Source organism: Chelonoidis abingdonii, chromosome 2 (assembly GCF_003597395.2).
Source record: "Chelonoidis abingdonii isolate Lonesome George chromosome 2, CheloAbing_2.0, whole genome shotgun sequence".
Classification (NCBI taxonomy): Eukaryota; Metazoa; Chordata; order Testudines; family Testudinidae; genus Chelonoidis; species Chelonoidis abingdonii.
Window position 1 is genome coordinate 71,786,056 of NC_133770.1, and position 22,570 is coordinate 71,808,625.

Consider the following 22,570-nt stretch of genomic DNA (forward strand, 5'->3'; position numbering starts at 1 on the left):
GATCAGCTTGGCTGGAGACAAGACAGAAAGTTGTTTGTTTGTTTTTTAATTGGGTGAGTAGCAGCTCAGACTTCTGGAAACAAGTCTGAAATATTTGAGAAGCAACAATAGGGGGCTTGAGAGAGATTCAGGAGAAAGGTGATTGAAATTAGGATCTCTCTCTTATGTTATGGTCTCAAGAATGGAGAAGTTGAAGCACTAATCTAGGGCCCAATTTTCAAAAGTGTTAAGTTCATGAAGATATAGATGGTCACCAAATGAGATTTTGAAAAGCACCGGCACAGCTTAAATACCTTAGGCATCTAGGGTTTCTTCATTGGCTAATTTTTCCTTAAATATTTTTTAGAAGCTCTTCTGAGCTACTCCACTATTAATTTTCAAGTTACCATTTCCTTAGTAACATAAAGATAAGTCCTTTTGTTTTCCTTCTTAAAATCAATTTGCATGAAATGACTCTTTAGACTCTTGCTCACATTTTAAAACACATTGCAAATAAAAATATGAGGTTTAATAAGCTTGATAATATTAAAGGGAGCAAATTCTGCAGTCCTTAATTGAGTAAAACTCATTTACTTGAATAGGAGGCTTGCTCGATTTAAGAATTTTTGTCTCAGAAGTTTCTTTTTTAAAAAATCATATAATAAATGTTACAGATCTTTTTAAATAATGCTAGGTTTTTAAAGTGAATTTAGTGCTTGTGAAAAGCATTTGTGTGATAGCTTTTTAGACTGAAATCTGCATCCTCAAAGAGGAGATGTACCCTGAGAAGTAAGAGGGCATCTGTCTCAACAATGCTTCACCAGCATGCCTCAATCCCGCCTTCAGGGATGCCTCAAGAGATATTGTAAAGGGGTATTTGTTCTTCTCATTCAGTCATTGACTTCTCTTCTAAGGTGCTCAGTTGTAGTTGTTTTGATATACTGACAGCAGTCCACTAAAAAATGCTCTGAGACCATTAACTTATTTTTAAAATACCACACCGATCATGAAGAGCCATTTGAATGGTAATGTCTTTTGGCCACTGGACTTAATCTAAATTCAGCCTAGTGAGTGAGAAATGGACGTTTCAGTCTGATCCCTCTCTCCCACAACCCCTGAGTTATGGGACAGGTAAAGTTGGGGGCATTAGTTTGCTATTATTCTCTTTATTTCAACCCAATAACATACTTCTGTTGTACATAGGCTGGTTTTAGGTATTCATGCACAGTTGTGGCTTCCATCATAGCTATTCAAAGAACTATGATAGACATGCGGTAATTCAGTCCGTAATTCATGTTTTACTTCTGTGTTCCTCTACAGATAGTAACTTCATCCTTGCAAATGCTCAGGTGGCTAAGGGATTCCCTATAGTTTACTGTTCAGATGGTTTCTGTGAGCTTGCTGGATTTGCACGAACCGAAGTCATGCAGAAGAGCTGCAGCTGTAAATTTTTACTTGGTGCTGAAACAAATGAGCAGATGATTCTTCAAATTGAAAAGTCACTGGAAGATAAGGTGGAATTCAAAGGAGAAGTCATGTTTTCTAAGAAGAACGGTGAGTTTTATTGCTTTCTTCAGTGTTCTATTAGTTCCAGACAAGCTGAAATTTGCCATTATTCAGCATAGTAGTTCTATAACCACTGTATTTAATGATACTGCATGTGAAGGTTCAGAAGGCTACAGAAATGGATTTGAATAAAGGCAGGGTTGTAAAGGTTTTATGGTGGTAGAAGTATGACTACATATGTAGAAGTAGTAATATCTATGTGATAAATTGCAGGGTATTTGTAAAAAGCTGGAGAGACATAAATTGCAGGGTGGAGCACTGCCTTATTCAGTGTAGAAGATGCACTATATAAAGTTGTCTACTCATCTTGCAATCAAACATTGACCTGGTCTTATTGAAACTTTAAAATAAAAATTAAATTAAAACTCACCTACAGACAGAGACTAAGCATGGAAAATTTCAGCCTGATAGAGCTGGTTGGAAAATTTACAGTGAAACTGTTTTCCTTGGGAAAAATACCATTTTGATCCCCCTCCCCCCCAAAAAAAAGCCTACAATTTTTTCACAAAATGGGTTGATTTTGAGAAAATTTCCCACAAAATTTGTTCAGAATTGGAACAAGCAAACAGATTTTAAAATATCAAAATGTTTTGCCAAATGGAAATTCCAAGTTTCAACCAGCTCTACTGAGGCTGAAATTTTTAGAAAGTTTCGAATGTCTTAAAGTGCTCTTTCTCTAGCTGTTATAACACATGTAATAGCCAAGGTTTAAAAAAAACAACAGAAAAAAAACTGTTGCCTAGAGTTAGTTCAGTGGGCATTGGATTGGGACCCAAAAGCACAAGCCCCTACTTTCTTACAGCTAAAGGAGTTCATATTTGTATGAAGAGGTAGAGTCTTGTGCATTTTGTGCTGAAGGCCTTAAGTTTGGTCCCCATTTATGACTGTGATATCTGTATGTATCTGCACAGAAGACACATCAGCAAGGGGAAAAAAAAAAGACTTGGGTTTGCACCAGCATGCCTGTAGATGAGTGATATAGACCATTATTCCACCCATTCTGTTGATGGCAGGCTCCTTCACTCCATCTCCTAGAATGCCTCCCTCACTCGTTGCTATGTGTTTTGATCATGTTGCCTTTGAAGTGAAGCACTGGCCGTATGTGATGCTTAAGCACAAGTAACCAATGGGAGAGCAACTGACATAATGCCATGAGAATGGTCTCAAACAATTAAAAAATATTTAGGGCTTGAGGCTATAGTTCACTGTGTATCAGCTTTCATTTTTATTTTTTAAGCTTAGCATTTGTGAACAAATGTTCCAGCTAGGTGCCTTCTTCACAGCTCTTGCTTAATATTTATGTGCTGTTGAAATGTTTCCCTGTAGAATTATATTACTTTGGTATTATACGTTTTTACAGATGAGCATTTTAAAATAATTGATATACTCTGAGGAAAGGAAAGACAATGTATTGAAAATACTTGGGGGAAAATTGTCCCCTTTTTTTGATTGCAATGTACGAGGGAAAAGGGTCATATAGTCTATAGGCTCATAAACCTCAGGCTAATACACACTCCATATTTAAAGTGTCATATTATGTAAAAACATTTTGAAGATGCAGTAAAAGGCTTCCCTCTCCTACTTTTAGCATTGAAAAGAAAGCCTTGCAGTGTGTCTGAAACACATGATCTATGAAGCTGATTGAAAGAAGTTAATTACTGATTTACTGATCTTTCTTGGATATGAAAAATGTTCCAGAAGTTTCAGGGGCCACTTTTTTTTCCCATCGTTGAATAGTAGTGACTAAACAAAGTCCTAAGAGAGAAGATTTAAGATTAGGTGAATGGAAGAATTAGGGCCAGTTGTACTCGCTGGCTTTTACCTGGGATGTAAATTGAATTCTCACTGCACCATCAGCAATGAATATCACCTGTAACACTTATGGTGGTAACAAAGGCAGAAAGAAATTATCATGGAATTGTAGGTGGATTTCCTTAGCAATTAAGGAGTTGGATCACTGATCAGTTGGGATGGACCAACTGGTTTGGATAAAAAAAATTCCACCTATTTTCACCTTTTAAACCTTTGTATATAATTTGAATCAAACTCATCAAATCATTTTCAAAGTATAAACAAATTCCTCTTAATACCCATTATATTTTATTTGCATGTATTTATGCCCCATCTGGAAGTGCTGAAATATCACAAGACTATTTTTGCATTACAAGCAAGAAAGGCAAGAAATCTCACAAGAAAGATTATTTTTGTGATTTTTCAGCTCAAAGTTGCAGATCCAGAAAATTTGGCAAAGCATCCATAATTTATATATCTGAACAAAATGGAATTACTGAAACTCTGAGGTTTGCCCAGAAATTGAAGACATAAGACAGCATGTGGATTGGATTTTTTATTTTATTTTAGCTGTTTAAGGGCATCTTTGGAATACAAAAAAGTGTTTTGTTTTTTGTTTTTAAATTTAAAAAACAAAAGGAAAATTGAAACCCTTTCATTGAAAACAGTCCCTTTTTTTAAGCCCCATCCTAGCTGTCCTGACTTTTTTGGCAAAACTGTTGGCAAGAGCAAATGAGACAAATGCCCACCTTTTGCGGGTTTGGGGTTTTGTTTTTTTTGTTTGTTTTTGTTTTTTTAAGAGGTGCAGATGAACAAGCAGGGTGGGGAAAGGGGTGAGAGGGTGAGTGGTGATGCCAGCCCCATGCAGTGTCCTGTTTTTCCCATTGGGAAATATGGTCACCCTAATCATCAGTCATATGAATATTCACATGACTGAGTATCTGGGTTTAGGACACCGTTCACAGGTGCAGACTCACCCTGAGTGCTAGACCAATTGGGATTCATTGCACATAGTAGTATACATTACTAAGAGTCTGCTTAATTAAAGGAAGTGATAGAAAAAGGGAGAGAAATAAGATTCTGTTGGGAGAAACCCTAAAACAGTCTGCACAGGCTAAGCCTCTGCTGGGTAAGATTTACGTTATAAGAGTAGTCAGGCCTCAGGCTTCTGGTACATGACTTAAAAATGAAAAATAAAAAATTACCACAGGAAGGAAGTGAGTTTAGATCATAAACTCTTGTATGTGTTCCTCGTGGGAAGCGGGGCTTACTCCCATTTGAAACATGCTTAGGCACATAAGTTATTAAAAATCATTATAACTTTTCTTTTAAAAGTGCTCTTCATGCTGAGAACTAATTACTTACCAAATTTCCTATTAGATTTGTACAGCTACAAAAAACACTCTATTAAGAATCCGGTAGATTTGTCCTGTTCTTCTCAGTGTGACACTTCACTTTCTTCAGTATGTCCTTTAGCATGGTTATTTGCTTATTTTTTTGGCTCTCCATCTGATATTAGGCATGAATCTCTCCATGTATTGTGGTTCAACTTTTAGCTTCTACTTCATATTTCCGACAAATACTGTTAATAGGTCAGGTATCAGAGGGGTAGCTGTGTTAGTCTGGATCTGTAAAAAGCAACAGAGAGTCCTATGGCACCTTTAAGACTAACAGATGTATTCACCCACGAAAGCTTATGCTCCAATACATCTGTTAGTCTTAAAGGTGCCACAGGGCTCTCTATTGCTTGTTAATAGGTCATAACTCACAGGTAGAGCATCAGTGAGCCCCCGAACTTAGTTGCTTTATGCAGTAGTGTGATTGGGCTGGAAGAAGTCTGAGAGTTTTGCTCTGGGAAGGGGTTCGCTGTCGGATAGCTGTATAATCCCTGATCCAGCTAGTGAGGAACGTACCTGCCTGCAACCTGTGTTGCCCGGATTGCTCTTTTGCCTATCCTGCACAAGGAGTCATGTAGCATAGAATAAATTCCTAAAGTTCTGACCTGTCAGGCAATGGACTCACCTTAAAACCTGAGCTAGAACTGCCCCAGATAATCTAAAGTCCTGGTCAGTAATGTGAAGAGATGTCCTCAATCAGGACAGTATAGTAGGAAAAGTTGTTAGTGTAATATATTACAGTCCTTTAATTTGCTTGTGTTTTAGAATTTCAATTTTACACATAAGCGTAGGCAGAGAATATGGGGTAACTTTGGAACCGAGTTAGCTATCCTGCAAAAGCCAACATGGAAAGTCATGGGGAAATACTTTGAAATGTAGGCACCTGCAGTAATTTCAATCTGCAAAAACAGGAATGTACCCATTTTAACCTGCTAACCTCATATTTGAATATGTAAGGCATTTCCTACTTATTAAAAGGATATAGAACATTCTAATGGCTGTAGTTAGGTGAACAACGTCATTATATCAGTGCTTCAGCTGCGAATCTCAGTACATCAAATATGGACTTAACTGCTGAGCCACTAACATACTTAAATGCATACACTAGATCTGGCTTGAATGAAATGGTTGTAATATGTGTTCCTGTTTATTTTAATAAGCCTTTTAGATAAAATGCACATATCTATCTAGATAAGACACGTTAACCAGACAGGAATGCAGAATTAATGAAGATGTCCACAAAAATTTGTCTGAGCCATGTATTTATTGCACTCAGCATAAGGTTTTGATTGATGTGGTCCTGTGTTCATACAGTCCTGGGAAGCAAACCAGTGGTCAAATTTTTAGGCCTAAATTCTGCACTCAGACACCTATGTATGGTTCCCAGTTTAGTTAACAGAAGTGTTATGTGCACACTGAATAGACTTATCAGACAAACAGGGTCAAATTTAAGCCTGGTGTGAGCAGAGGCAACTCCACTGACTTCACCTACTTGACATATGGCACCTGCATACACCAGATCTAAATTTGGCCAATAGCAAGTGTGCAAAGTTTTACAAAGTTGTCTGACTTATAAATGTGAGAACAGGCTTGTTCCCTCTGAGTATTTATTTTTGTTTTAGGAGGAACAGAAAGCCTTGAGACATACCACCAAAAAAAATGTCAGATTATTCTGTAATTCTGCAGCATGCCTGACTTCTCTAATTGGCAGGTCTGACATACCCTCTAGGCAGGCTTGGCTTCCTACCTCAAGAGCTGTCTCAGGCACAGTTCTGAGTTCACAGTACAGATTGGAGCGTCCTCTCAGCACTTATTTAAAAGCAGTATAATGAGCACTGAGCTATGATAAATAATGATGATCAGAGGACACTATATTTGTGAAAACATGGTATCGGGGGGTTTGGTTTATTTTCTCTGTATTTGATGTAAAATGTAGGGCTAGTATTTTGTAACCATTTAGTCATATTTTATTTTGTGCTTTATCATGCTGGCAAGACACAGACCCAAGCTGCAAAATCTGAATACAAGTTCAGTGCTGGAGTTTGAATGTACACAAACTTTTTCAGTGTTTTTATCTAAGCTTCCAGTTTGGTATATTATGGAGAGAAACTATTATGAAATTTTAAATCAAGATTAGGTTTGGATTTTGAGTCACTACATAGTTTAACGTATTTGGATTCAAGTTTCTATTTCAATTCCATCTCTAATGCTAGCCTAAATTTAGTGGGTTTGATTCTTGCCTCCAGCACCCTACCAGCTTCATAATTAATTTTTTTCCCCTATCACTTAGATATTTCAGTGGTAGTTCAGCTCAGGAATGTAATTGTCAGCAAAAGAAATTACAGGAGTGGTTCTAATTAAAGCAACCCCACTAACTCTCAGAACAAGTTCAATGGAAGTTTTAGAGAAAGTACTGCTTTTGACATTAGCAGAAAGTAAAACTAGCTCGTAGGCACTGAACCGAGAGCTGCGTGAAGTATATGAGCTGTATGTGGAAAGCGGTGGCATACCAGAGTTGCACTGTACATCTTCTCTTTGCAATTATTTTATTCCTGGCCCATGATTAGAGTTAGCAAAAAAATTTTGCCCAAAACGTTGTTTTGCCAAAAGACGCAGTTTGGGTTCACTTATCAAATATGTGTTGATGTCAGCAAATCGTTTTGGTAAAAAAGAAACAAAAATTCAGAAATATTTAAACAGTTTCAACATTTTCAAAATGAAAGTTAGATTTGGGGGGCTACTTTCACCAGGGATTCACAAAATGGAGGAGGACAAGGTGGTGATGTCCCCTGTCCTTACACTGAGTAGCTCAGTGGGTAGGGCACTCAGCTGAATGGGAGAGACCCAGGTTTGAACACCCATTCTGCAGCAGGGATTTAAATGCAGGTCTCACTCCTCCCAGATGACTGCCCTAGCTGTCAGGCTATAGGTTCTCTCTCTCTTTCTCCTGGTGAAGCTGTTCCACTTTGTATACTTATTTGTATATCCTTTGGGCTAGAGAGAGTGAGAATGAACAGTGGTTAAAGCACTAATTTGGAGAGCGGCCCCCTGGGTTCCTGTCCCTAGATGAGCACCTAAGTTGCTTGGGTGCTTTTAAAAATCCTACCCTATATTGACTTTTATCATATATCTCAGTGTTTATGTGGCTTCTGTCAGCTTCTAGCTTCTTATTTCATAACATCTTGAGTAGAAGTATGGTGACGCAGAAAGAAACAAGGCAATTTATCACGGAGTTTTCTACTTCAGAGGGCTTTACAGAAAGGGGTACTTCAGCAGGATATTTTCATGGCTCTTTTCCAAGTAGATCTTTGCTTTACCACAGACGCTGCGGCAAATTCTGATCTCAGTTACAGCAATGTTAATTCAGAGTAACTCTACTGAAGTAGACTTAGGCCACGTCTAGGCTACGCGCTGTATCGGTGCGTTAAGATCGATTGCTCGGGGATTGATATATCGTGTCTAATCTAGACGGGATATATCGATCCCTGAGTGTGCTTATATCGATTCCGGAAATCCACCAACCCCAACGGAGTTCCGGAATCGACATGGCTAGCCGCGGACATCGATCCCGCGCGGTGAGGACAGGTGAGTAAATCGATTTTAGATATTCGACTTCAGCTACGTTATTCACGTAGCTGAAATTGCATATCTAAAATCGATTTTACCCCGTAGTGTAGACCAGCCCTTACTGTGGATTTACATCAGTGCAACTGAGAACAGAACCTTGCTCACTGGATCTCATTGCTCGAATAATCTGCAACCAGAAAAGTACAGCATTGAAGAACTATATTTAGACAATTCTCATAAAGTTAAATCAGGTCTTCAGAATCCCCAGAAGTAGAGCACAAACCAGTAGTTGATTGGACTTTTTCCTATATTTGTTTCTGTCTAAGAAGATGCTACAATGAGCTGTGTAATTGTTGAGGTGGTCAAATGTAAAATCTCTACACTGAACTTGAATTGCTATTGAGGTCACGTCCTAACTCATTCATGCCCTTGTCAGACTAATTCTCTTAATTTCTCCCAGAACTTGAACAGCCCAATGACTTTGTCTCTTATTAAAGAAAATTTCCCCCTTTTTGGCCAGCTACTTTACTTTTCTTGCTAAAATTATGACTACTTAAACCTTTTTGTTTTATTGTGAGATTTCTCCTTTCAAGAATCAATGTAATAGAACACAGCTGTTCTGAAGAGCATTTTTCTTTCTCTGTCAGTGTAGGTGAATGCACTTTAGCAGTTGTATGATAATCATTGGGACTACTGAAGGAGAAAGGTGTTGCTCAGTGGGAGTAAGGATGCTGGGAGCATTAGACCTGATAAATTAAAAACAAACAAAAAAGAAAGCTACCAAAACTGAACAGCTTTATTATAAAATTACTGAATACCATTTAAGAAATGGCCAAAGTGGGCAGCTGATTAGGAAGTTTAGGGCAGATACATCTTCTGTGATGATGACCGGACCTGGCAGCACTAGCTAGGGTTGCCAACTTTCTAATTTCTGGAAACTGGACACTTCTGCTCCTCCCCCTCCCCTGAGTCCCACCCCCTGCTCCACCCTCTATCCCAAGGTATCATCCTCCACTCATTCCTTCCCCCCCTCCCCCGCACCCAGCCCGGGAACCACTGCACTCTCTCCACCCCAGCAGTTACTTGCGGGGAGGGGGGAGTGGCTTTCTCCTCCCACTGTGCCTGCCCCCTGGCATGTTCAGCCACTGTCCCTGGCAGCTGGGCCCAGGCAGGGTGTGGCCTGCCACCACCGCCTTTTACAGCCAGGCTCTCTCTGAGGCAGCCCAGTCACTGCATTGGGCAGCTGGGCTCTCATGCCAACCCAGAGCAAAGTGGCCGCAGGAGAAGTGTGTGGTCCCACCCCTTCCACTCCCCAGCACATTTCTGGCTCACTTAGCCTCCCTGGCAGCCGGGGAGTGAAAGGGGCAGGACCACCCACTTCTCATGCCGGCCACTCCACTCTGGGTTGGTGTGAGAGCCCACCAGTTTACCTGCCAATGCAGCAGCTGCCTGAGGGAGAGAGAGAGCCTGGCTGCAGGAGGCAGCAGTGGGAGAAGGACAGAGCCCCACCTGCCCCAGGCAGACTACTCTGGGAGCATTTGCACCAGCATGCCCTCCCTACTTTTTTCTCCTGCAGGAGACAACCAGACTTTTGGTCAAACCAGACTTTCTGGTCAAAAACTGGACACCTGGCAGTCCTAGCCTACATAACAGAAGGAGAAATCTCTTGTTAGCAAGTTAACAATAGACCCTATCAACATTATTTAAACATAGAGTGCAATAACTAAACACAACAACATGAAAAGTGGGGTGAGGGGAAGTGAAGAACAACCAAACACTAGTAATAAAAGTTTGATATTGTTCAATTGAAATTACATATCCCATTGGCCACAGAGTCCACCTTTTTAATTTATAAAGCTAGATTTACCATTATTCCCACTGGCCTGTTTTACTGATACCTCAATACTTCCAGCTCCTTGATGCTCTACTAATTACATTTCAGATAAGCTGTGATTTTAAAAACCTTGGATATTAATGCAAATAGATAGGGAGGAATGCTTTGATGAGAGAAAAAGTTATAGCCTATTAACAGTCACTGATAAGAAACACTTTCGTACTTTCAGCATGTTTTTTCTCTCTTTCCTCCAAATGACCGTATTCACTTGTGGCCACTGTTTATCATTTGTATTACTGTGGTGTCTGAAGGCCGTATTGAGACTGCAGCCTCATTGTGCCAGGTGTCACAAAAATACTAGTAAGAGAGAACCTCCTCTGCCCTGAAGGGTTCACAGTTTAAAAAGGCAAGACATAGAGGGTGGGAAACAGGAAGTATTGTTGTTCCAGCATTTATGGTGGGGAACTGAGGCACCATTAAGGGCCAGATTTTCGAAAGAGCTCCACACCCATTCGGCACCTCCATGAAATGGCCGGACTGCACTAAATGAAAGAGATAAAATAAGGGGACAAATTTCATTTTAAAAATAGAAATGGTAGTAAAATAGCCTGTTAGTAACATGATCTGAAACATTCATGATCTCTCGCTGTAACATAATGATATTTAAACAGAAATATTGCTGGCTGACTGGATAGAGTTGATGCTGTTCTTATATTGTTGGCACTGAAGTTGACACAACTTACTAACTCCATTGAATAGCAACGTGATTTAATTCTAGCATAATTCAGTGAAAATGGATTTGTTCCAGTAGTTTCAAACTGTGTTAGTCTTAACCTAACCCATACATGAGCTTTACTATGATGGCACTGTTAGAGAGAGAAACAGACTTTTTTTCTTATTTATAGCGATGTTTGCAAGTGAGTGCTGTTCACACACATATGCAGTTTATAGATGCATTTGGGACAATCAATTGTAAGATGTTACATGCATTTTCTTATTTTTGATCAGGTTGTTTACTGCTTTTTTTAAGTGTCCATTTTAAGTACATTGAGGTAAGAGCGATGCTCCAGCTCTTTTCCCCAAGTGGTTACAATTAAATTAACACTCAGCAGTGTGTACGAGTAGTTCAAATAATCATTCCAATATGCATGACCAGGCATTTTTGAACAATGATTTTCACATTTCACAGATTGCCCTTTCACTTAGCATGGTTAGGTTAGAGTTCCTCATACTCTTCCCTAGTTTTGACTACCCTAATTTTATGCCTTCTGTAACTTTTGTCACCTTGCTAATCACCCCTCATTTGGAGAGCAATAAAAAAATCTGTTAAAACAGCACTGGTCCTTCTACTGATCCTTGGAGCACCCCAATGTTAATTTTTTTGCTATGCTGAAAATTGAATGATCGTTTTTCTTCTCACTGTTTTCCATTTCTTAGCTATTTTCTTTTCCATGACAGCACTTTGTCAAGTTCAGACACTTTTCAATATCCTCTGAGTAAGCGGGAGCCTCTGGGAGTCACATTTCAACCCCTGGTTCCCCCGCCCCCACTTGCTCTGTAATCTGCTCCAGCCTTGTATCAGTAGGAAATAATTTCTCCTTCCATACTGGCATAGCTGTGCTTGCCAGTATGTTGAGGTGCAATCCAGGCTCCACCTGTTCCCACCCATAACCTACCCTCAGTGACCTGCACAAGAGGGTGACTCATGGCCTCAATCATGCTGCTTCCCTTCCCCTCACAGTATGACCTATGGAACCAAATGGAATTATCGTTCTCTGCACACCTCTAATTGTGCTAACCCCTAGACTTGCTGGAGGGACTAGATTTGGCCCAAAACATTATACTACACTGTATGCTTTTATATAAAATTTTAGCAGTGAAAAGGTTAAACCCTACAATTTTCCAACTCACAAGTTACTATAATTCTCTTCAGTGAGCAGGCTCACTCTGTGTACAACATGTGCTCATGCAGATTCAAATGATGAATTGGGAAGAATAATCCTCTGTACAGCCTCGTGTAATTCCTCAGCATGTGCTGTAAAATCCTATTATGCAATGAACATAACCTGGAAGAAAGGGCAATGATATCAAGCCCAAATCGTGTCCTCTGTGACATGTCTACTGTGAGAACTCTTTCTCAGGCTCCAGCCATAGGAGCTTTTTCCAAAAAAGTGCCAGGCAGCACGACTTCAAATGCAACTGACAACTCTGTAAGAATGTAAGTATATGCTGGACACCTCTTAACCTAGGTTGTAACTCTTGATGGATGTGAATAGAATTAAAAATAATTAATTGACATAAACTGATGATGATCTATGATCCCTCAATTTCAAGGATGATCTCTACCATGGATTTACATGTAGGTCCTGAGATGACTCAGGAGTCCGATCCTGGAACGGCAAATCCACCTGCAGTAGGCACAGACATTTTGTGGCAGGCCAGTGGCCTGGTGGGGGACAGTTAGTTATTTCTTTTTCCTTCCTCCTCTCTCTTTTTGTCTTCGAGGGCAAGGCACTTCTTCTCGAAGCAGGTCACTGTCTGATGGAGGATATGGTCCCATTGGGGTCAGTTGGTGGCTTGCTCTTCCCAGCTTGTGATGTCCACATCAGTTTTCTTGAGATACGCTTTGTGTGTCTTTGTAGCATTTCCTCTGACCACCACGGGATCTCTGACCATGGGTAAGCTGAGAGTAGAGGACTTGTTTCGGGAAGTGAGCGTCTGGCATCCTCACACAATGTCTAGCCCAGCAAAGTTGGTGCATGAGGATCATTGTTTCAATGCTGGTGACATTGGCTTCAGCGAGGATGGTGGCATTAGTGCGGCAATCTTGCCACTTGACACGAAGCATCTTCTGGAGGCATCGTTTGTGATATCTCTCCAAACTCTTGAGTTGCTGTCAATAGGTCACTCAAGTTTCACATGCATAGAGGAGTGTAGGAACAACAATTGTCTTATAGACCTGGATCTTGGTGTCCTGCCGTAGGTCATGGTCCATGAAAATGCACTGAAGCAATTTCCTAAAGGAAGTACTTGTGCACTGGATCCTATGCTGGATCTCACTGTCAATTTTTGCATTTTGAGAAGGTTGTCTACGAAGGTAGGAAAAGTGCTCAACTGTCTCCAAAGTCTGACCCTCGATGGTGATTTGTGGTGGGTAATGTGCAAGGCCTGAAGCAGGTTGATAGAGCACTTCAGTCTTTTCAATATTGAGTGAGAGTCCTAGGCTTTGGTAAGATTGTGCAAGAAAATCCAGTATGGACTGAAGGTCATTCTCAGTGTGCACAAGTATGACACAATCATCAGCATACTGAAGATCAGTAATGGACGCCCTGAAGACTTTAGACTTCGAGTGGAGATGTTGAAGATTAAAGAGCCGCCCATCCATTCTATACTGAATGTCAATTCCACTGGGGAGGTGATCTTTAATGAGGACCAAAATGACTGCTAAATAAATGGAAAACATGGTTGGGGCAATAATGCATCCTTGCTTAACCCTAGTTTTTATGATGAAAGGTTCTGTCTCAAAATGTCTTAATACATTTTGGAGGGCAGCCAAATTTGACCAGCACCTTCCACAGAGCTTCGCGATTGACAGAGTCAAAGGCCTTTGTCAAATCGATGAAAGCCGGGCAAAGGTCCTGATTTTGCTCCCAAGGCTTTTCCTGGATTTGGCGGGCAATGAAGATCATGTCAGTTGTCCAGCATGATGATCTAAAACCAAACTGAGATTCTGTTAATATTTCCTCAGCAAGGGGAAGTAATCGGTGTAAGAGGATATGGGCAAGAATTTTCCCTGCTGTAGATAGCAAGGCAATGTTTCACTAGTTTCCACACTCCAACTTACCTCCTTTCTTAAAGATTTGAGAAATGCTAACATTGTTACAGTCTTCTGGAATCTTCTCATTATACCAGATATGAAGAAAAAGTTTGTGGAGCTTTGCTACCAGTTCTTCATCTCCAAACTTGTAGACTTCAGCTGGTATGCCATCTGGCCCTGCTGCCTTGTTGTTCTTAGTTTGCATAATGGCTCGTGTTACTTCTTCGATGCTGGGAGGGTCAGCAAGAGATTCTCCTTCATGTCATTGAGATATAGATTCAGTAGTGGCATCAGAGACAGTTAACTCACGGTTTGGGAGTAATTCAAAATGCTCTTTCCATCACGCTTTGATGGCTTTGCTGTCCTTAAAATATGTTGACCTGTCTTGGGCTCAGAGTGGTGTGAGTCCATGGGAGCATGGACCATAAATGACCCTTATTGCCTGAAAGAAACTACTCATGTCATGTTCATCAGCATAAAGTTCAATCTCCTTGGTCTTTTCTCACCACCACTTATTTTTAATATCATGGATTTTCCTTTGGGTTTCAGACTTCAGTTGCCTGTATGACTCTTTCTTCTGCTGGTGTGATATGTCATTTTGTCACATGCAATGAGCTTTTCTTTTCTGATCAAGAAGGCCCTGAATCTCCATATCATTCTCATCAAACCAATATTGGTGATAGGAGGTAATACAGCCAATGGACTCAGCACAAGCTGAGAGAACGGCTGTCTTTAATCCTTTCCAGAAATTTTTATTATCAGCAGCAGTAGCGGTAAACTTTTCTTGGGGACCCTGCTGAAGTTTCTCCTGAGTCAAGTTCCTTGACGATATAATGATGTTGAATTTCTTTTGTACTGATTTTTGCCTGCTTGCGATGCCTTGAGGTGATCAGTCGTGAATTTTCAGATCTAACAAGGTGATGGTCTGTCCAACAGTCATAGATTCTATGAATTGCCCTTGTAATGCTGCCATCCTTACGATCTTGAGCTCTAACAATAACATAGTCAAGAAGGTGCCAATGCCTGGAGCGAGGGTGTCTCCACGTGGTCTTATACTTCTCACTTTGTCTAAAGAGGATTTTTGTGATGAGCAGGCATTATTCTACACACTTGCTCAAGAGGAAAATGCTGTTGGAGTTAGCCTTTCCTACTCCTTCTTTTCCAATAGCGCCAGTCCAGAGAGCTGACTCCCACCTGACTCTAGCATTAAAATCTCCAAGGAGAATAATCTTGTCCTCCTTGGGAATGTTGGTCAAGATTCTGTCAAGATCTGTATAGAATTGTTTCTTGGTATCCTCAATAGAATCAAGCATTGGGGCATACGTACTGATGACAGCAGCAGACTGGTTGTTGCTGAGCTCAAGATGAAGAGTCATAAGATGCTCATTGATTCATATAGCAAATTCTATAAATTGACTGACAAACTTATTCCTAATTGTAAAACTGATACCATAAATGCGCCTGTCCTCTGCAGATTTTCCTTTCCAGGAAAAGTGTAGCCTCTACCTTCTCTCAGTTCACCTTCATCTGGACACCTTGTCTCACTCCAGGCAGCACCGTCGATGTTATATATTGTAAGCTCCCTAGTGACAATAGCAATTCTTCTTTCTGGACGTACATTATCTTTGTTATCCATCAGGGTGCAAACATTCCATGTAGCAAAAGTCACTGTCTTATAGCTTTGACTGCAGACAGAGTGATCCCAGGTAATCCACCCAGGAATGGGTGAGACAGCCTAGATCTAGGGCACCTTTTCTATCCCTCTTCCCATGCAGGATGAGCAGAGGGGATCCTAAAGAGGACCGTTCAGTTGTGATAGTAGCTGCCTGTCTCAGTCCAGGTGCCAGACGGCCATCTAACTACTGCTGCCTACATGTAGATTCATGGCTAGGGACTGCCAGATTGATTGACTGACTAATCCTGTCCCCATCACCACCAGTCTGTTGCCCCAGGCCTTGGAAGGTTGGAAAGATGTTATTTCCCATGGTAGAATCCTGCACGTGATTTCTTTTAATGAGGGGAAGCAGGTGCACCTACAGCAACCACACTATCATGACAAGTTGGAGGTATGAGGCCCAGTGGCAGGGAAAGTCCGAGATGACTGGAGATCTCCACTTGCTGCAGCCTTCATCTGCTTTCACAGCCACTGAAATCTGAGGACCCTCTTCCATCTGATCCACCACTAAGGACGTGGGGGATTGGACCGTGCTTTGTCTGGGACCTCCCCTCAGACCTGTTCACCTTGGGATACCCTTCCAGGAGCATGAAGCTCCTGACAACTTAGCTCTGAGGTTCACTGGAACACGCAAAACCCTTCACAACAGCAAGGTGATGGTCCCCAGAGAGGACTGACATAAAAACTAGCAAGAGAAGTAATATTTTCTTGTTCAATAACATCCCTGAACCCAGTTAAAACATGAAACTCTGTTGGAAAATCAACCTAACTGTAACCAAGATAATAGGTTATATTTCTAAAATAGAGCTTTTTAGAAGTAGAGTAGAAGACTAACCTACACACACAGACCCTTGGAATAGTAACATTTTTCCATTGAATAAGGTGCCTTATATTCTTAAGGAAAGAAAAAAGCTACTTTTCTTCTTCGAGTGCTTGCTCATATCAATTCCAATTAGGTGTGCGCATGCCACGTGCACGTTCGTCGGAGAAACTTTTACCCTAGCAACACTCGGTGGGCCGGCAGGTCGCCCCCTGGAGCGGCGCCACTATGGTGCCGGATATATACCCCTGCCGACCCAACGGCCCTTCAGTTCCTTCCTACCGCCCATGTCGGTCGTTGGAACAGTGGAGCGTGGCTTAGCTGATCTCCACTTCCCTAACTACTCGTAGTTCTCTCGTTATTCTTGTGTATATAGTTGAAATTTCTATAGTTGCAGTTAATTCTTCTTCGTTTTTATAACATTGTTAGTGTATATAGTTAAGAGGGGTTCGGGGATTAGCCCCTTCCTCGCACCCGGTGCCATGGCCCATGCCTGGTTCACTGGGTTTCAAACCGTGCTCGGCCTGTCACAAGCCAATGCCAACAGGAGATCCCCACAACTCCTGCCTTTAGTGCCTCGGGGAATCCCACCTCGCCGATAAGTGCCGGATCTGCGAGGCCTTCAAGCTGAGGATGAAAAAGCAGTGGGACTTTCATCTCAAACAGCTCCTGACTGAGGCAGCTCTTACTCCTCCGCCCTCGGCACTGAGTGCTGGACAGTCCACTGGCAGAAGTGCTTCTTCGGCACCGGATCACACCGGTACTGCTAAGGCCTCTCGGCACCGACCATCTCTGGCACCGACGTCTGCTCGGCACCGTTCTCTCTCCCCATGAGTGAAGAGACATAAGATTCCCGCTGCTTCCGTGCCACCCACACCACAGCCAGAGCAACCGGCTAGATTGGACTGCCCGGCACCTACACCTGCTGCAGCACCGACAACGTTGGCACCGTCGATTCCGGTCCCGCAAGGGCCGTCGAGTCCGATACCTGAAAGCTCCCCAGTGAGAGCCATGATTGAGTTCACTATTCCCTCCACGCCTGAGACATTTTCCATGGCGAGGGAGCTGATCGCGATGACAGAGTCTGCCTTGCCTCAACCCCTGGCACCGCCAGTGCAGGTCATGCAATCAGTAGGCAAGCTGGCTTTGATGAGACCACCCTCTGTCGGCACCACAGAGCGGCACTGCTCACGATCGCGATCCCACCGGCGTTCTTGGTCCTATCACTGATCCCGGTCCCGATGTCGATCGCAGTCCTGGCACTGATCCTCTTCTCGGTACTGGTCACACTCATGGCACCGATCAGCGTCCCATTTGTCGGCCCGGTACTCTCGGCACCGATCCAGCTCCCGGCACCACTCCAGGTACCATGACTCTCGCAGTCACTCCAGACGCCGAGCTTCAAGATCCCTGTCGACCTCCCGGCACCACTCTGGTCGTAGGTCCCGATCTTGTTCCCGGTACCGGTATGGCTCCCAGTACCGATCCCCAGTGCCGCACACAGCGAGATCAGTCATAGAGGGAGACTCTTCCCAGGGGTTTTCAGCCCCTCCTTGGCCATCCCGACACGCATCGGTGTCCTCTCATGCGGACAGTTCCTATGCACAGGACCATGACTCCGATGTGCCCACCAGAATCTTCCAGGAGACCCAAGACCAAGACCAAGGCCTCCATCAGTGGTGATTCTGGACACCTTGGGTGTATCACCAGGCCCAAGGTGTACCTCCAGTCCCATCTTGCTCTGCTCCATCGGAGCATCGGGTGCCGGAGGCGACTATCAGCCGTCCCCCTCCTACCAGTATGGAGGATGCACTTGTTCAGCCACCAAACTCCCAGATCCCACTGGAGCCAGAGGTCATCCAAGAACAAGAGGCCACACAGGACCCGCTTGTCCCTGGCCTCTCCTCTTCCTCCTCTCCTGATGAGGCAATGGCGGGGACATCCTCCATGGGCCTTCCTCCAATTGACCTGAGAGCCCATCAGGACCTCCTGAGACGTGTGGCACTCAATATGAATCTCCTGGTAGAGGAGGTACCAGAGATAGAGGACCCAGTGGTGGATATTCTGTCGGCTGACACCCCCACAAGAGTGGTCTTACCATTCATCCGGACGATCCAGGCTAATGTTGATACCATCTGACAGTCTCCAGCCTCTATTCCACCTGCTGCCAGGGGAGTTGAGCGCAAGTACATGGTGCCCTCTAAGGGATACGGGTACCTGTACGTCTATCCTCCTCCCTGCTCCCTTGTCGTACAGTCTGTCAATGAGAGGGAACACCATGGCCAGCAAGCTCCGGCTCCAAAATCGAAGGAGGCTAGGCACGTGGACCTACTGGACCGTAAGGTATACTCTGCAGGGGCCCTCCAACTCCGAGTGGCAAACCAACAAGCCCTGCTTAGCCGCTACAACTACAATACCTGGGCGGCAGTGGGCAAGTTCACGGAGTTAGTCCCTCAAGACTCCCGTCAGGAGTTTGCTGCCCTCTTGGAGGAGGGGAAGAAAGAGGCAAGGACTTCCCTCCAGGCCTCGCTGGATGCAACAGACTCTGCAGCCAGGACTCTGGCCTCGGGAGTTGCCATGAGACGAATTTCATGGCTTGGAGTGTCAGGCCTCCCGCCAGAACTACAGCATACCATACAGGACTTGCCCTTTGACGGTCGAGGCCTCTTTTCTGAAAAGACTGACCCTAGGCTGCAAAGCCTGAAGGATAACAGGGTCATTATGCGCTCTTTTGGCATGCACACGCCGGTGACTCAGTGCCAGCCTTTCCGCTCCCAGCCTCACTGCCTTTACCCTCCGCCTAGACAGAGGCAGGACTTTGGCAGAAGGCATGGTCGAGCCGGTTGTAGATGGCAGTCAGGACCCCAAGGGGGCCAAAATCAGGGTCCCTCCAAGCCACCTACAGGGCCAAAGCCAAACTTTTGAAGGTGCGCCCGAGGACGGCGTACCAGTTACTTTCCAGGATCTTTTCCCTCCCTTTTACAACCGCCTCTCCTTTTTCCTTCCTGCGTGGTCCCAGCTAACTTTGGATCGTTGGGTCCTACGCACGGTGGAACTTGGGTACCACCTCCAGTTTATTTCGCCCTCCCCTTTCCACCCCCCATCCTCATCTCTGTTCCGGGACCCCTCTCACGAGCAAATCCTCTTACAAGAGGTGCGGATGCTTCTTGCCATGGGAGCCATGGAGGAGGTACCAAAGGACGAAAGGGGCAAAGGGTTCTACTCCCGCTATTTCCTAATCCCCGAGGTGAAGGGAGGTCTCAGACCTTTCCTAGACCGGTGACAACTCAACAAGTTCATGATAAAGTTGAAGTTCCGCATGGTATCCCTGGGGACCATCATCTCATCCTTGGATCCCGGAGACTGGTATGCCGCCCTCGATAGAAGGCCGTGTATTTTCACATCGCCATTTATCCTCCACACAGACGGTACCTCCGGTTTGTAGCCAACCATCAACATTTCCAGTTTACAGTCCTTCCGTTTGTCCTCTCTGCAGCCCCAAGACTATTCACAAAGTGCATGGCTGTAGTCACCGCCTCCCTCCGCCGCCGTCGGATACACATCTTTCCGTATCTCGATGATTGGCTCATTCGAGGGACCTCTGAGGCCCAAGTCACCCATTATGTGGACCTCTTCAAGGACCTATTCATGAGTCTAGGCCTGCTGATCAATACAGAGAAATCCACTCTGGTTCCCACACAGAGGATAGACTTCATTGGGGCCATCCTGGACTCCAGTCTCGCCAGAGCCTGCTTACCACAGCCTCGGTTTCAGGTGATGGTAACAATTATCCGAGGCCTACAGAACTTCCCGACAACTTCGGCTCACTCTTGTCTCGGTCTCCTGGGTCACATGGCTGCCTGCACGTTCGTGACCAAACACGCCAGACTACGCCTCCATCCCCTCCAATCTTAGCTCACCTCAGTATACCACCCGGGCAGAGACACCATAGACATGATAGTCATGATTCCCCCGAGCATCCTAGGCTTTCTTGACTGGTGGTTGACATGCTCCCTGGTGTGTGTAGGGATGCCGTTCCATCCACCTCAGCCTTCTATGTCCCTGACGACGGACGCGTCATCTCTCGGCTGGGGTGCTCACCTCAGCTATCTTCGCACTCGAGGCCTTTGGTCGTCTCAGGAGCTGGCCTTGCTCATCAATGTCTGAGAGCTGAGAGCAGTCCGCCTTGTGTGCCAGGCGTTTCAACAGCATTTGCAAGGCCGTTGTGTCTGTGTTCACAGACAACACAACGGCCACGTATTACATAAACCAGCAGGGAGGGACACGGTCCTCCCCCCTTTGTCAGGAAGCCATCCAGCTTTGGGACTTCTGTATAGCCCACTCGATAGACCTGGTAGCATCTTTTCTCCTAGGGGTTCGGAACACTCTGGCGGATCGACTCAGCAGATCCTTCCTGTCTCACGAGTGGTCGATTCGTCCGGACGTTATTCATTCTGTTTTCCAGAAGTGGGGCTTTCCCCGTATAGACCTCTTCGCTTCCCACGAGAACAGGAAATGCCAGATGTTCTGCTCCTTCCAAGGCCTCTCCCTGGGCTCGATCTCGGACACTTTCCTGATGCCGTGGACGAGCCAACTGCTTTACGCCTTTCCAGTGTTCCCGCTGGTTCACAGGGCCCTGATAAAGCTCCTCAGGGACAGAGCTCGCTTGATCACGATTGCTCCAGCGTGGTCCAGGCAGCACTGGTACACCATGCTGCTCGACCTGTTGATAGCCAACCCAATTACCCTGCCTCTTAGACCAGACCTCATAACTCAGGACCACGGCAGACTTCAACACCCAGACCTGCAGTCCCTTCACCTCACAGCATGGCTGCTGCATGGTTAAGCCAGTCCAAGTTGCGTTGCTCTGCCTCAGAACAACAAGTACTCCTGGGTAGCAGGAAACCTTCCACTCGGTCAACGTATCTGGCCAAGTGGAAGCGTTTCTCCTGTTGGTGCAAAACGCATAATGTTACTCCCAGCGAGGTCTCGATCCCCACCATCTTGGACTACCTCTGGTCTCTCAAACAGCAGGACCTAGCGGTATCATCATTGAGGGTGCACTTGGGGGCCATCTCTACCTTCCACCCAGGGGAAAGTGGCTGCTCCGTGTTCTCACACCCTATGGTTTCTAGGTTTCTTAAGGGCTTGGACCGCGTATACCCCCAAGTACACCGTCCTGCCCCAACCTGGGACCTCAGCCTGGTTCTAACCAGACTTATGTCTGCCCCTTTTGAGCCGTTAGCAACCTGCTTGCTACTATACCTGTCCTAGGAGACAGCTTTCCTCGTACCCATTACTTCAGCCAGACGAGTCTCTGAGCTTAGGGCTCTCACGGTGGACCCACCATATACTGTGTTTCACAAGGACAAGGTGCAGCTGCGACCACACCCTGCTTTCCTCTCTAAAGTGGTATCGGCCTTTCATATCAACCAGGATATCTTCCTTCCTGTCTTCTTCCCGAAGCCACACTCGTCACGACGGGAAAAACAATTGCACTCCCTAGACATCCGTAGAGCGTTCGCATTTTATATCGAGCGGACAAAACCCTTTCGTAAAACGCCCCAACTCTTCATCGCGGTGGAAGACCGAATAAAGGGCCTACCTGTCTCCTCCCAGAGGATCTCATCTTGGGTGATGGCGTGCATCCGTACTTGTTATGACTTGGCTCATGTTCCCTTGAGCCACCTCACTGCACATTCTACCAGGGCTCAGGCTTCATCTGCCGCCTTCCTGGCTCATGTACCCGTCCAGGAGATATGTCGTGCAGCTACCTGGTCCTTGATCCACACCTTTGCCTCACATTACGCTCTGGTTCAACAGTCCAGAGATGATGCAGCCTTTGGCTCAGCAGTTTTGAGTTCTGCAACATCTCACTCCGACCCCACCACCTAGGTAGGGCTTGGGAATCACCTAACTGGAATGGATATGAGCAAGCACTCGAAGAAGAAAAGACGATTACTCACCAAGAAAGGGGGAAAAAACCATGAGCAGGAGTTGTAGGCCAAGCTGGATGAGCAAGCATCTCAGAGAGGGGATTAGGAAAAAGCAGAAAGCTTACAGGGAGTGGAAGAAAGGCGGGATTAGCAAGGGAAGCTACCTTAGTGAGGTCAGAACATGTAGG

General features: G+C 44.5%; 1 protein-coding gene across 1 annotated transcript in view; it reads left to right on the top strand.

Moving 5' to 3' along the window:
* KCNH8 (potassium voltage-gated channel subfamily H member 8) overlaps positions 1 to 22,570 on the top strand; it is a 375,624-nt gene that overhangs the window by 124,651 nt on the left and 228,403 nt on the right. Inside the window, exon 2 of the mRNA XM_075062450.1 lies at positions 1,300 to 1,533. Within this exon, the coding sequence (XP_074918551.1) occupies positions 1,300 to 1,533 (234 nt within the window). The remainder of the gene's footprint in view (positions 1 to 1,299; positions 1,534 to 22,570) is intronic.